General features: G+C 46.8%; 2 protein-coding genes across 8 annotated transcripts in view; one reads left to right on the top strand and one right to left on the bottom strand.

Moving 5' to 3' along the window:
- Positions 1-316: 316 nt before the first annotated feature.
- On the bottom strand, positions 317-12,083 carry Chct1 (CHD1 helical C-terminal domain containing 1). 6 transcript variants are annotated; one of them, XM_220804.10, is made up of 6 exons: positions 11,049-11,236; positions 9,118-9,219; positions 8,688-8,863; positions 7,990-8,089; positions 3,810-4,002; positions 317-541 (listed from the first exon to the last, which is right to left on the bottom strand). In XM_220804.10, exons 1-6 carry the CDS (start codon positions 11,097-11,099, stop codon positions 456-458), a joined length of 708 nt encoding a protein of 235 aa, XP_220804.5. In that variant the 5' UTR covers positions 11,100-11,236; the 3' UTR covers positions 317-455. The 6 variants fall into 6 exon arrangements, with proteins under 6 accessions (XP_220804.5, XP_006247123.1, XP_038943585.1 ...); XM_006247061.5 differs by having other exon boundaries at positions 11,079-11,220; XM_039087655.2 differs by lacking the exon at positions 317-541 and having other exon boundaries at positions 3,866-4,002; positions 7,927-8,089; positions 11,049-11,288.
- Positions 11,281-13,742, top strand: part of Usp32 (ubiquitin specific peptidase 32) — a 184,699-nt gene continuing 182,237 nt past the window's right edge. For both annotated transcript variants that reach the window (XM_017597308.3, XM_039086041.2), the window contains exon 1: positions 11,281-11,327. The gene's annotated coding sequence lies outside the window, so the exon portion shown is untranslated. The remainder of the gene's footprint in view (positions 11,328-13,742) is intronic.

The following is a 13,742-nucleotide window of genomic DNA, read 5'->3' as shown; positions in this document are numbered from 1 at the left end:
ACGTAGGAAGTGGCTCCAAATATTTTTTGGTTTCAGACAGGGTTTTATTGTATAGCTTTGGCTGTGTAGACCAGGCTGGACTTAAACACACAGAGATCCAACTGCCTCTGCTGAGATTAAGGAGTGACCACCAAGTCTGGCTTCAAATATTTTTTTTCTTTCTTTTTTTTCGGAGCTGGGAACCAAACCCAGGGCCTTGTGCTTCCTAGGCAAGTGCTCTACCACTGAGCTAAATCCCCAACCCTGGCTTCAAATATTTTTAAGTAAATAAAAGATAAATGTGGTTCACACAAGTAAAGTTCAATTGTCTCAAGGATTATTATTTCCCAAACCATTTATTTATAATTAAAAATTGAGTAAATTGTCTTTACCCTCTTCAACCCCCTCCTTCTCCAGAGTATACATGCAAGTGCTCAGGGAGCCAGGGGAGCTGGCCTCCATCCCTGTGGGTCTTCCTATGAGTAGCTCTTGGGAGACTCTGGTCTTTCCTTAATCCTCTTTTTCTTCAGCTTTGGTTTTTGAGGAAGTTTCATTAAAGAATCTGAAACAACAGAAGCCAGAGAGGGGCCCGATGACACCACAGCTTATGAGAAGCCTCGGTAACATCTGCAGGGTAGAAAGGATAGTGATAAGGAAATTCTGTCTCACTGCCGATGTGTCCCTTATTCTTGCTTTCCACTGAGATCTGGGAGGTGGAGAGATGGTATCGCCCTCAGTTTACAGGTGAGGATGCTTGCCCAAGCAAAGAGCAAGGCTGCAGCAAATCTGACGCTTTATAACAAGCTAGAGCCGCGGTCAGGACCAAACCCAAGTCTGCTTGACTTCCCTTGCGCCCCTCTCAGTTCTCAATGCTAATTGCAAGTGATTTGAAAACACAGGTCTGCTGGAAGACGACACTGCCATGTTTTAATCAATAACTGGATTATGAACACAGTGCCAAAGAAACATGTCTGTCCCTGTAGGTAGACCACAGATGAAGGGCCCTCCTCATGTAACGTGGGGAGGGGAATTCCATACCATTTCTAACCTCTAACATTTTCATTAGCCGTGTGTGTGTGTGTGTGTGTGTGTGTGTGTGTGTGTGTGTGTGTTACTGGGGATTGAACCCGGGTCTTCACATATACTACAAGCATTCTACTACTGAGCTATGCCCACAACTCCCATCTCTGCAAGCTCCAGCACTAAGAAACACACACACACACACACACACACACAGAGAGAGAGAGAGAGAGAGAGAGAGAGAGAGAGAGAGAGAGAGAGAGAGAGAGAAATTCATCAGGACATTTTATCTGTTTATAGGTAAAGAGATAAGTTTAAAATGCCAAAAGTAAGTAAGAGGGACCATCAGACCATGGGAAACCCTCAACAGGTCAGGTAAAAAGGCAGCAAGTTTGGTCAGCTGAGATGTGGCCAGGTGGGACACCTGCTGTGAGCAGCCCACACAGCGGTCACCGCTGAAATTTATATGAGTACACTGTAGCTGTCTTCAGAAACACCAGAAGGGGGCATCAGATCCCACTACAAGTGATTGTGAGCCATCATGTGGTTGCTGGGAATTGAACTCAGGACCTCTGGAAGAGCAGTCAGTGCTCTTAACCGTTGAGCCATCTCTCCGATCTTTTTTTTTTTTAATGTTCTGTTTATAATAATTAAAAGTAGGTTGGAGACATAGTTCAGTTGGTAGAATCCTTGCCTAGAATGCATGCAGCCTGGGGTTTGATCACCACCACCACTTCCACTTAGATCAGGTGGTCTATCACCCTAATCCTTAAAACGTGGGGTGTACTGGCTAGGTCTGTGTATCACCTTGACACAAGCTGGAGTTATCACAGAGAAAGGAGCCTCCCTTGAGGAAATGCCTCCATGAGATCCAGCTATAAGGCATTTTCTCAACTAGTGATCAAGGGTGATTTTGGGTGGTGCCATCCCTGGGCTGGTGGCCTTGGGTTCAATAAGAAAGCAAGCTGAGCAAGCCAGGGGAAGCAAGTCAGTAAGTAACATCCCTCCATGGCCTCTGTATCAGCTCCTGCTTCCTGCCCTGCTTGAGTTCCAGTCCTGACTTCCTTTGGTGATGAACAGCAATGTGGAAGTGTAAGCTGAATAAACCCTTTCCTCCCCAACTTGCTTCTTGGTCATGATGTTTGTGCAGGGATAGAAACCCTGACGAAGACATGGGGGCAGTAGCTCAGAGTTGGAGGCCTGGACTTTTTTTTTTTTTTTTAAAGATTTATTTATTTTATATACAGCATTCTGCCTGCATATGTGACTGCAGGCCAGAAGAGGGCACCAGATCTCATTACAGATGGTTGTGAGCCACCATGTGGTTGCTGGGAATTGAACTCATGACCTCTAGAAGAGCAGTCAGTGCTCTTAACCGCTGAGCCATCTCTTAGCCCTTGTTTAAAATTCTTAAAATTACATTTTTTTTTTGGTTCTTTTTTTCGGAGCTGGGGACCGAACCCAGGGCCTTGTGCTTCCTAGGCAAGCGCTCTACCACTGAGCTAAAACCCCAACCCCAAAATTACATTATTTATGGACCATCAGTATATGTGTATGGAGGTCATGGGACAATTTGTGGGAAGAATCAGTTCTGTCCTTCTACCCTGTGGATCCCAAAAATCAAATTCAGGTCATGAGGCTCAATGACAAGGTCTTGGACCACTAAGCCATTTTGTTAGCCCATGTTTGCTTTCTAATAATGTCTCACACACTGTAGCCTAGGCTGATCTGGTAACTATGCAGTGCAGGCTGCTCTGAAACTCGTGGCAACTGTCCTGACTTAGGCTTCCAGAAGGTGTGCGATTCCAGGCACAAGCCACTGTGTGTGACTACTTATTTAAATACTTGCTTGAAGATACTGGGAATGTTACTCAAGGATGTGGTACTTAGTGCATGTCCCCCTTGGTTTGATCTCCAATTCTCAGTCCACTGTCCAAGGCTTTCCCCCAGCGTCCCCAACGTATACCTCACCTCTACAATCTGCACTGTGTCACTTACGGCCATGCCTAGCTGTGAGGGAGACCCAACCAGCCATGCCTCCCGAAGAGCCTCTGAGTCCATCTTCAGACCCCACTCTGAGTTCTCTCTGTCACCTTGCTTGCCTTCATCTTCCCCAACAGTAGCCAAGAAGGGACAGCTCACCGTGGCACAGAAGCCAGTCCTAGCGGTGTGGAGGCAGATGCATGCCAGGCCTCTGTGCCTTAGTGTACAGCAGGTCCCTACCTGGCCTAGCTCCATCTCCTAACTCCATGGCCCTGGTGCAGAGAGTCAGACATTTCGGTCACCACTGAGGCCAAAGAAGCTGGGAAGGTTGTGTCCATGCCATCTAGATCCCCGTAAGGATGGGTCCCTTCAATTTCTCTGTCCCACTCCATCAGAGAGGGCATCCTGCCACTACTACCCAGACACCTCCTGAATATCCATTCTCTCAGCACTTAGAAACTGTCTCCACCCTGCTTCTAGTCCTACGTGAAAGGGCTAACTTAAAAAGAAAAAGGATTCAAGTCCTATGTACTTTGAGACCTCTGCTGGGACTGAAGGAACACGTTAAATGTAACAGCACTGGCCTCTGGGTACTCAGTGAGTTCTCTTTGTCCCCTCCCCACTTGGCTACATATTTAAAAGATTCTATAGTGAATATGTCTGGAAAGGAGCCAAAATTGAAAAGAGACTGAAGGGAAGGAAAGGACAGAGGGAAGGGACAGTAGACTGGAAGGAAGAGAGCTGCCAGGCTCACAGAGGAGGCTCCAGCCTGTGTGAGAGACACCCTCACTCTCTTGCACAGCCCCTCTTCAGGTAGTGGGCATCACCTCTGGAACAGTGTGAGGACCTTGACTCATCCAGCAAGATAGCCTCTTGGCCAGGGGCTTGCATCTTGGACAACCTCTCCTTCATGCCGCTGATATTTCCATGCAACCCCCAGGCACTGCAGAGCCTGGGGAGACTGTCCTCCTGGTTGGCGAGCAAAGATCTCTCTGGTGCATCCAAGGGGCAGAGCGCGACCTGAAATTGGGTCCATCGTTGAGGAGACACTGGAGAGGATCACCCAACCGCACCCCCAGCTGTTGAGGTAAATATTAAAAAGTCTGAACCTTTTATCCTGCGCTGATGCCAGCACCATTGGGTCACATGGCACTGCGGGGTACTTTTATCTCAGCAGCTCCACGCTGCCCCCAAGTACTCTCAGACCCAGGTGGTCCCTACAGTTAGTGCTGGCACGGGAGAGCCATATGGAACTAACCATAATTATCTCTGGTCACTATCCCTCCCAGCAGCTCTCTATTAGCCGCGAACTCTCTGGTTCCAGCTTCCCGGTAAAAGCAGGGCTCTAGAAGTCCAGCAGTGGCTGGCCTATCATGGTTCCCTGCCATGGACTCTGCCCACACTCCCAGCAACCTCCCCCTGGTAGTTAAGGTGCAAACTCCCAACTACCCGGTGAAATCACGACTTAGTAAGCTGTAATTTATCAATCAGATTTATGTGTTAAATTCTCAATCCACAAATACAGCCACACAATAAATTCACAACCAACTAATAAAGCCGAAAACCTCCCACCTAGGTAAGATAAATTTACCTATAGAAATCCATCCCTTAACAAATATCCATAACCACCTGGGGCCATTTAAGACCACCTGGATCTGGGTCATGCTTCTCCGTCTCCATCTTGACTCTTCTCTCCCTCCTTCCCCTACTCTCCTGCCTCACAAAAGCGTTGTCCCCGCCTTACTTTTTACTGTCCAATCACGGGCCTTGACCTGGTTTGTGCCAGCCCTCACCTACATATAGACATCAATCTGCACCCAGCTGCTGAGAACTATGGGATTTTTTTTTGCTTAGCCTAAAGAATGAGGTGAGAGTCACAGAGACGGATGATGTGGGTGGGCCAGGCTGCCACCTGTGTCTTCCGGGTGAGGCTCTCCATGCTGAGTTGTCTAAGCACAGCCCTCCTGTGTCCACCCACAGAGTGCAGTGACCTCGGCACCCAGGTGCATCTCCTCCTTTGCTTCCTGCAGTGCTGAGGGTGGACACCAGGGCTTCATGTGCCAAGCAAGTGTGCTGCTGCCCTCACAGCCAGGTCACCTTTTATTTCATGGCTGTACCTTCAATCTCTTTTGAGAGTGGTGTGTCTTATTTCCTTATTGTAACGAGGCAGTTGTGCTTGTTTTGTTTTTAAAATAAAAAAGGTTTTAATTTAAACTGAGAACCTGAAGATATATTTTTGAAGTTTTTTCTGGCCAATGAAGCCAAGAAATCCAGGAGTCACTATAATGGCAACTTGTGTGTGTGTGTGTGTGTGTGTGTGTGTGTGTGTGTGTGTGTGTGTGTTGTTGTTGTTGTTGTTGTTGTTGTTTGACACAGGCTTTCTCTGTGTGGCCCTGGCTATCCTGCAACTTGCTCTGTAGACTAGGTTGGCCTTGAACTGAGAGATCTACCTGCCTCTGCCTCCCAAGTGCTAGGATTAAAGGTATGGACCACCACCACCCCTACCCAGCAATGGCAACATTTTATAGTTAGAAAAGGAACTACTAGAGTCAAAGACATGGAGTCAAGTCACCACGCAAGCCCAGGAGTGAGAGTCAGCCTGGGCAACACAGCAGGACCAGTGCCCTTCTCTTAGAGAAAAGATGGGGCTATGTAGGTAAATCCGAAGTGGCATTTGCCTACTTGTGGGAGGCCCTGAATTCAGTCTCAGCATTGCAAAAATAAAAATAAGAGGAAAGAAAAGAAAAAGGATTAACAAAACAATCTAAGCATTCATGTTCAAGAACAGCAGAGATGCAGAGATGGGGAGGGGCTGGCAAAGCAGGTTAGAGCAGGCAGTCACACAGGCAGCCTGAGGCTAGGGCAGGCAGTCATACAGACAGCCTGAGGCTAGGGCAGGCAGTCACACAGACAGCCTGAGGTTAGGGCAGGCAGGCAGTCACACATGCAGCCTGAGGCTAGGGCAGGCAGGCAGTCACACAGGCAGCCTGAGACTGAATCCTGGCAGTCTCCCACTTGTGTGCTCTGGCACAGTTGTCTCACCTCTCTGTACTTGGATGTTTCGTTTATGAATTGTGGGTAATAATTCTAATTGCTACTTAGAGTTACTTGTAAAGATCGAGGGAATGAACAGAAAGTGCTTGACACAAAGGCCACTTACAGTGCTGTCACGTAGGGTGTTTATTCGAGTGTAGCCTTGCTTGTCACAAGTAGGCAAGAGAACACTGCAGATTTACCTGCATAGCCCCATCTTTTCTCTAAGTGAAGGGGCAAGGGGTCCTGCTGTGTTACCCTGGTCTGTAGACCATGCAGACCTAGAACTCAGAGATCAGCCTGCCTCTGCCTCTGGAGTGCTGGGATTGAAGGTGTTAGCCTCCAGGCCTGGCAGGCTTCTTTTGAACCAGAAACTCAAATCAAAATCTGTACTGAAGCTTTGAGAGAGGCCTGGAAATGAGGTCTGTTTAACATGCAAACGACTGAGCAATGGATTCTGAGGAGACAGGACAGAGTTCATTGGCAGAGCCCTGCCCAGGTGTGTGTCGTACAACCTCAGCAGTGAGAGCTCCAGGAAGGCAAATCTGTGAGTCACTGAGTACAGCAGTTTGCCAGGAGCTCTCAGGAAGCAAGAGGCTCACACAAAACTGGGGAAGGCTACCTACTCTGGAAGACACAGTGATGGTAGGACATCCACCAAACCCTGTGACAGGAGTGGGGGGTGCTGCATGCCTATAATCCCACCGCTTGGGAGCCTGAGGCCAGCCAGGACTCAACAGCAAGATCTGTTTAACATATAAAAAAAAGGGGGGGGCTCACAAGCCCTTGCCCCCTCCACATACAGAGAGAGAGCAGGAGTGAGCTGAGAAAGGATCGCTTGGAGAGTGCTGGTCCGAGAACAGTGTGGAGAATGAATATGATCAGAGCAACAAACCTCGATGTATCATTAGCATGTTAATTTTGTTAATTTAAAAAGTTTTAGAAATTAGAGACTGAAGAAAATGTACAGCATGAAACCCAAGTCGTAATGTAAACAAACGAGCTGCCATCTCTGATAGGAATCTATTGATGTCTCACTAGTGTTGACAAATGTACCTAAAGACCGTCTCTCGGGATAGGGAAGAACTTCATATTGACTGTCCTTTAAAGTGGTTCTGAGTCCATTATCACTAATGTTGTTGTTGTTTGTGAAGGGGTCTGTGTACTCTTGGCTGGCCTGGACCTTGTTATGTAGACAAGGGTGTCCTCAAACTCGTGGATCACAAAACTATGCTGGCTTCTGCTTCTCGGTGCTAGGATTGAAGATGTGACCAGCATACCTGGCTAGAAGTCTATTTATTTTTAGCTGATCAGAGTAGCACACTCCCTGGATCCTAGCACTAAGCCCAAGGCGGGCAGACTGCAGATCTGATGCCAGCCTATGTGATACAAAGTGGGTTCAAGTGAGACCTTCTCTCAAAACAATAAACAAAGTCTATTAATTTTTTAAAAAGTTTATCAATATGGTTCAAATTCCACGTCACAATTAAGAAACTACTGTATGTCATATTTTTGGAATGACAGCAAAGAAGAATCTCTGTTCTTTCCTACATAAGAGACAGACCACTGAGGCTGACCTGCGAATGCAGCTGCCTCCGTGAGCTGGATGCTAGAGAAAGCTGCAAAATATAGCACGACTACTTTCTGAATTTTTTTTGAAAAGCAGTTACTTTTTCATAAATATTTTTCATAGAATATCTGTTTATAAAATAGCTATTTTCATTTTCAAGAATTTAGTAAATATATGCTTAAGATTTCCTTATCTATAATCTCTAGTAAATATTAATAGCTATAATATTAATATAATCACATCTTTTGAAGTTCTTTCTGATTTCAAGAAGTAAGCATGTCCACGTGTCCAGGAGCAAGGGAACTGAGAGCCACCGAATAAGGATTGAGCTAGGGTCCTACCCTCATTATCTAAGAGCACACTGACCAAACTCCTACTCAGAGGAGTTTTCTGGAACGCCTCACCAGGAACTTGGCCGTCTGGTTCGTTTTGGTGTACTTATAGAGCCGGCGAAGCTGCTTTGCTTCCAGTTCCGAGAAGAGGGAGACAAACCGCCAGAGCATTCTGCACAGAGAAACCAGAGACCAGGCTGAGAGAGGCTGGCTGGAACCTTGTCTCCCTATGCTCTGTCCTATGACCGGGATCTACCTGGCAGAAATAGGCTACAAGGTGCTTCCTCAATTTCAGATTGAGGTGCTAAGGATGGAGACCAGGACAGAAATGCCATGTGCTGGTATCAAATGCCTGCACCCAGCAACTCTTCACCCAGAGGGGAAAGGGCTCTTCTTAGGAGAAGCTTAAAAAAAAATGTGTGTGTGTGTGTGTGTGTGTGTGTGTGTGTGTGTGTGTGTGTTTGCCACAGTGCATGTGTGGAGGTCAGAGAGCAACCAATAAGAGTGCATTTCTCCTACCACATGAGTCCAAGGGCTAGACCTCAGATCATCTGGCTTAGTAACAAATGCTTTGCCCACTGAGGCACTGGGAGGCTCTCCGGAAAGGCTTCTGTCTACTGTGAGTACAGCTAAGGTACAATCAGTGCTACCCTGACAGCTAGAGGACCTGTTCTTTAAACATCAGCTATTTCCCAGGATCTCAACCCTTGGAGACTCTTGGCAATAGCATATCTTAAACAGAGGTGGGATAAGGCGAGTCAGCTGCCTACTTTTTCCAGTGCTTGATCTCCCAGGCTCGGCAGTAATGCTGCAGAAAGGTGTTAATGTGGTCCCCTAGTGCCTCAAGGCTCTGCTTCGTGTACTTTATCCTTTTCTTCTGGGGAAGGTCCTTGGGCAGGTTCAACTTTCGAAGGAACTTCTTCAGAGGCCTCAGATATTCTTTACACTGAGGAGGTCACAGGCATGGTGAGGGGCTGAGGGGTATGGAGAAAAGGCAGGTGGACAGACCCAAGTGCCTGACAAATTGGCCTGACTACGGTTCCTAACGGACCACAAAGGGCTGTGTGGTCACGAGACTCTGGTGAATTTCCCACCCCATTTCCATCCTGCCTGTGACAGCTCAGGTGGTGGGATGTATAGGTCAGAATCCTCCTGGTTCCTCCCAGGCTAGGGAAACAAGATTTCAGGCTGGCTTCTTACAATTTTGAAGGTATCCTGGCTCAGGCCCTTGGCATGACGGACCAGAACATCTCCGGCGGGCACGGTGCTGGAGCTCCTCTCTAAGCAGGGAACACTCCCCACCTGGAAGGAGGTGGCACAGTCAGAGAGGGGCATGGGCCTGAGAACCAGTGCTGGGAAGATATTGGCAAATGACACCCAAGGCCTTCTTTATTTTCCCTGTGATCTGTCTCTTAAAATATTGCTTGGGGGGGCTGGGGATTTAGCTCAGTGGTAGAGCGCTTACCTAGGAAGCGCAAGGCCCTGGGTTCGGTCCCCAGCTCCGAAAAAAAGAACCAAAAAAAAAAAAAAATATTGCTTGGGGCGCAAGGCCCTGGGTTCGGTCCCCAGCTCCGAAAAAAAAGAACCAAAAAAAAAAATATATATATATATTGCTTGGGGGTGGGGGGGAGGGGCTGGAGAGATGGCTCAGTGGTTAAGAGCACTGACTGCTCTTCCAGAGGACCTGAGTTCAAACCCCAGCAACCACATGGTGGCTTACAACCATCTGTAATGGGATCTGATGCCCTCTTCTAGTGTGTCTGAAGACAGCAACAGTGTATTTGTATATAATAAATAAATAAATAAATAAATAAATAAATAAATAAATAAATCTTTAAAAAAAAGAACATTGCTAGGTCAGTGAGCCTGACCCCCCTCAAAACAAACAAACAAACAAATCAACAAAAAAAAATCTTTGAAAACCTTTGCTTGGAAAACCTAAAATATTTTACCTATTTTTTCATAATAATTCTTGGCTATACTGGCAAACTTTGTAAAGCTCCTGACAAACACTTACTAATTAATTTTCTTGCCCACAAATTCTGTGAGGTTAGCTCTCGTTACCTCTGGCTATAATTGAGAACTCTGAGGCACTAAAAGAATTCTGTGACTCCTCAGGGGGATGGGCAGCAATCACTTCTGTCATCTGTACCTACTGAGGTGCCAGGCCCACGTCTATGCTGCTCTAAATTTTAGCATCATGGTGTGCACCCCGAAGGGCACTCAATAAAGAAAGGCGGTAGTGATAACAGGGGTCTTGTGACACAAAGTGAGCAAAGGGAACTGAAAGTTGGTGATGACGAAGTGTTTGAAATATTCCTGACTTAGAGAGCACAGGGTTATTGGACTGGTGTCACTGGGTTTGAAACTTAACATTTTCCTTTTTCTTTCTTTTTTTGTTTTTGTTTGTTTATGTTTTGGGATTTTGTTTGCTTTCGTCCCCCGCCCCAAAACAATGAAACAACTTTCTCCCTGTAGCCCTGGCTGTCCCTGAACTCACTCTGTAGACTAGGCTGGCCTTGAATTCACAGAGATCCATCCACCTCTGCCTCTGCCTCCTAAGTACTGGGATTAAATTCGCTCACGCCCCACATTTTCAAAGCCTTTCAGAACGATTGGATTACTTGCCATTTGTGTTCAGGAGAGGAAGACCCGCATTCAGAGCACGCTGAAGGGAAGCTAGTGGAAAGGGAAAGGTGGGACGACAGGTTCCTCCCAACTGTGGAGAGTGTGGACCCTGGTTAACTCCATAACCACAGCCACGGAACTGTAACGCAGGCCATAACACATATGTATGCTCACATGGACATGGGTAAGCCTTTATAACTAATGATCAAATGGGACTTCTCATCATCTTGGCAGAAGAAACACATCTTTGATAAACATGTCTACTACTTATCCCTGCTTTGTGGTTCTTGGGGAATGAGACCCAAGACTAGGGCAAGCTCTCTACTACTGAGCTATACCCTAGCTTAACTGTTTGAAGAAATCATGTTCTCTTGTTCTTTGGGGCCCTTGCTAACTCACACAAACTACCATTTTCTCTTCTTGTCTCCTTCCTTGAATTTCATGTTCGTAGCTTCCCAAAACCAGCCCCTTCCTACCTCCCTCACATCCCAGCCTCACTTCACCTTCTCTAGTGGCTTATCTCCTTCACCCACTTGCCAGTCTGAGGCTTCCATCTCAATAGCTGGGCCAGCAGGCTCCAGGATAGCACTCCTCAGGTCCCCCGCAGACTTCTAACTTACTGCTTCTGTGACCTGAGTGCCCCAGGTAGTGGGCAGGTTGGCTCCAGAACTCGGAGCAAAACCATGGCAACTGCCAACACAGAGCTCAGGCCCCTCTCTACCCTGTCCACTTATGCCTCAGGGTGGCCACCAACCATCTCCTACAGCTGGGATCTGGGCTGGGTGAGTAAGTGAGCCAGGTGTGCTGCCCCCACCCCATGTTTTTTGGGGGGTCAGTGCTCACAGCTGACTAGGACCAAATGGCACACACGTCTGGCTAGAAGCTATTGATTTTAAACCCCGGTAAAGTTTCTCAAGTCATTTTCCTGGATGAATACCACTCTGTAGGTAATCCGGAGGCTTATTGAAAGTGTGTGTGTTGGGGGCGCGGTGGCGGGGAGGGGAGAGTTGTAACAGTCTTTTCCAGAACAAAGGACTAAAGGGTGTGCTGAAAGAGCGAATGGAAATACACTGAAATACACTACTAGCCCCCTGTAGCCACCGAGTTAATAAACTGATTTTGCTGAGGGATGTTTGGGTTGCTTTAAGGATATTTACAAAAGTACCAGCCGTCATGTATTTCATTAATCTCACCAAAACCTTCCTGGGAGTAGGCGCCAAGTGGTGACCCTGTTTCGTAATGAACCTGGGTGGCTGAGGTCCTTTCACTTGCCTTAGGTCAGTGGCCACTGAAACAGATGCAAGGCTTTTGGTTGGATTCGGAGCGCTCTGTCTTTTCCTGCATGCCAGCGGGAGGCCTGGGCGGTATAGCGAATACGAGCAGCAGCGTCTTGATCCGTAGGGATGGCTGGTGGGCACTCAGATGCTCAGTCAGGACTGCTTCGTCCCTACCGGGGCACCAGCGCCCCCTCGTGTCTTTCATCAGCTAGCGCAACGAGTTGCCCGGTGCAAAGACCGTTGCAGCTGCAGTTTACTCATTTAAGACATGTCTTCCCTGGAACGCTGGATTCCGTCACCCGGACCTATTGCCTGTCGCTCAGTTTGATCATGTTCTCTCTCTTCTTTAGTGGCCTCTGGTTCGGCCAATAGAACTTCCCTCTGCCCATCTAGCCGCACAGGACAGGGCATGGTAGCTCTTAACAGCTCTAAGGCTGGAGGCCAGGAGGCTCTGGGGTTTTGGTGAGTTCCTTTTCTGTCCAGAAACTCTTAAACTATTCTCTGTACTATTATGTTTAGCAAATTGTGGGGAGGAGATGGGGACAATCAAAGTCCTCACTTCTCTGCCTTAACTTTGGAAGACCTGCTCCCTGAGGATTATCTCACAGCTGAGGACAATTATGTTGGTAAGAGAAAGGCAAAAGAAAGCCTCCTAGATACTTTATAGAGAATAGTATCTCGGTAAACAATGTGTTTGGAAATGGGGAACATGCATCGCCTCTGTCCATTCTAGGGATAGCCTCAAGGAGAAAAGGATTTGATAATCTGGCATTCTGGAAACTATTCTGGAAATGTCAATGGATAAATAAAATGTTATGTCACATATCTGTCACACATGTTCAAGTGCTAGTCTATGGCTAACCCTCCTGATCTGTGAGAAGCAGCATGTGTGGCCCAGTTCCTCTTTTGGATATGCACTGAAAAAGGCGTTAGAGTGTACGCTTCAAAATACCCAAGAGGATTTTTTTCATTCTGCTTCTTTTTTTTTTTTTTTGTCCTTATAAGCTGGCCAGGGCAGGGATCTTGTAATAGTAGTGTTCAGGAAGGTGGAAGCAGCAGGACTGTTGTAAGTTCAAGGCCAGTCTGGTATACACAGCAACATTCTGTCTCAAAAGCCAAAATTTAAAAATATATTGTTAGGAAGAGGCAGTGGGGAGACTGGAGTGGGAGGACAAACTGAGAAGGGGATGGAAGGGTGAGGGAAGGAAGATGGGGATGAACAATTAAGACCCATTGAAGGCCGTATGAAAGCCTGCTACTGTTAGAGTAAAATACGTACATGAAAGGAATCTAAATGGAATCACTAAAAGGTGGGGGAGGCAGCACTCTAGCTAGACGTCTTTAAAAAAAAAAACTATGCATGAGAACTAAATAGCATTATTAAAAGGTTTAAAACCTCACACAGGATTCAGGAAGTCGCTCAGTTAGCACAGTGCTTGCTTATCATGCAGAATGTCCTGGGTTTCATGCCCGGCACTATGGAAACCAGATGCACATGCCTGTGATCTCAGCACTCTGGAGGAGGGAGGAGGAGGACTGGTACAAGTTCAGGTCCAGCCTGGCCTATATTGTCTGTACAGACTGAGCTCTAGTCAGGCTATATGGATATTGACTCAGAAAAAAAGAAAAGAAAAAGAAAAGAAGAAAACCCCAGACCACAAACACAAATTGTCACACACATCATCCTAAAAGTGACATGTAATATGAAGTAAAATGAAAAAAAATTTTAAAAGATTTGAATAAGCACATACATGTGTATATTGCTTGTGTGTGCACATGTGAACACACAGACAGACATCTACATTTGAAAAGAATCAAAAAGTTTTAAAAATAAAAGGCTTAACCATTGTGGTCTCTTCATTCATTCTCACCTCCCTTTCACTCCAAAGGCCTCCAGCAAGTCGTAATCTCTACTTGGCT

Source organism: Rattus norvegicus, chromosome 10 (genome assembly GCF_036323735.1).
Source record: "Rattus norvegicus strain BN/NHsdMcwi chromosome 10, GRCr8, whole genome shotgun sequence".
Classification (NCBI taxonomy): Eukaryota; Metazoa; Chordata; class Mammalia; order Rodentia; family Muridae; genus Rattus; species Rattus norvegicus.
This window is presented reverse-complemented; position numbering and strand designations above follow the sequence as displayed.

Excerpts from the sequence above, each read along its gene's own strand:
- Chct1 (XM_220804.10), bottom strand. The coding sequence starts at position 11,099 with ATGGAAGCCTCAGACTGGCAAGTGGGTGAAGGAGATAAGCCACTAGAG. Across the intron at positions 8,090-8,687 it reads GAGATCAAGCACTGGAAAAA|AATGCTCTGGCGGTTTGTCT; the intron begins GTAGGCAGCTGA and ends TTCTCTGTGCAG. Across the intron at positions 542-3,809 it reads GTCCTCACACTGTTCCAGAG|ATTCTTTAATGAAACTTCCT; the intron begins GTGATGCCCACT and ends CTGTTGTTTCAG.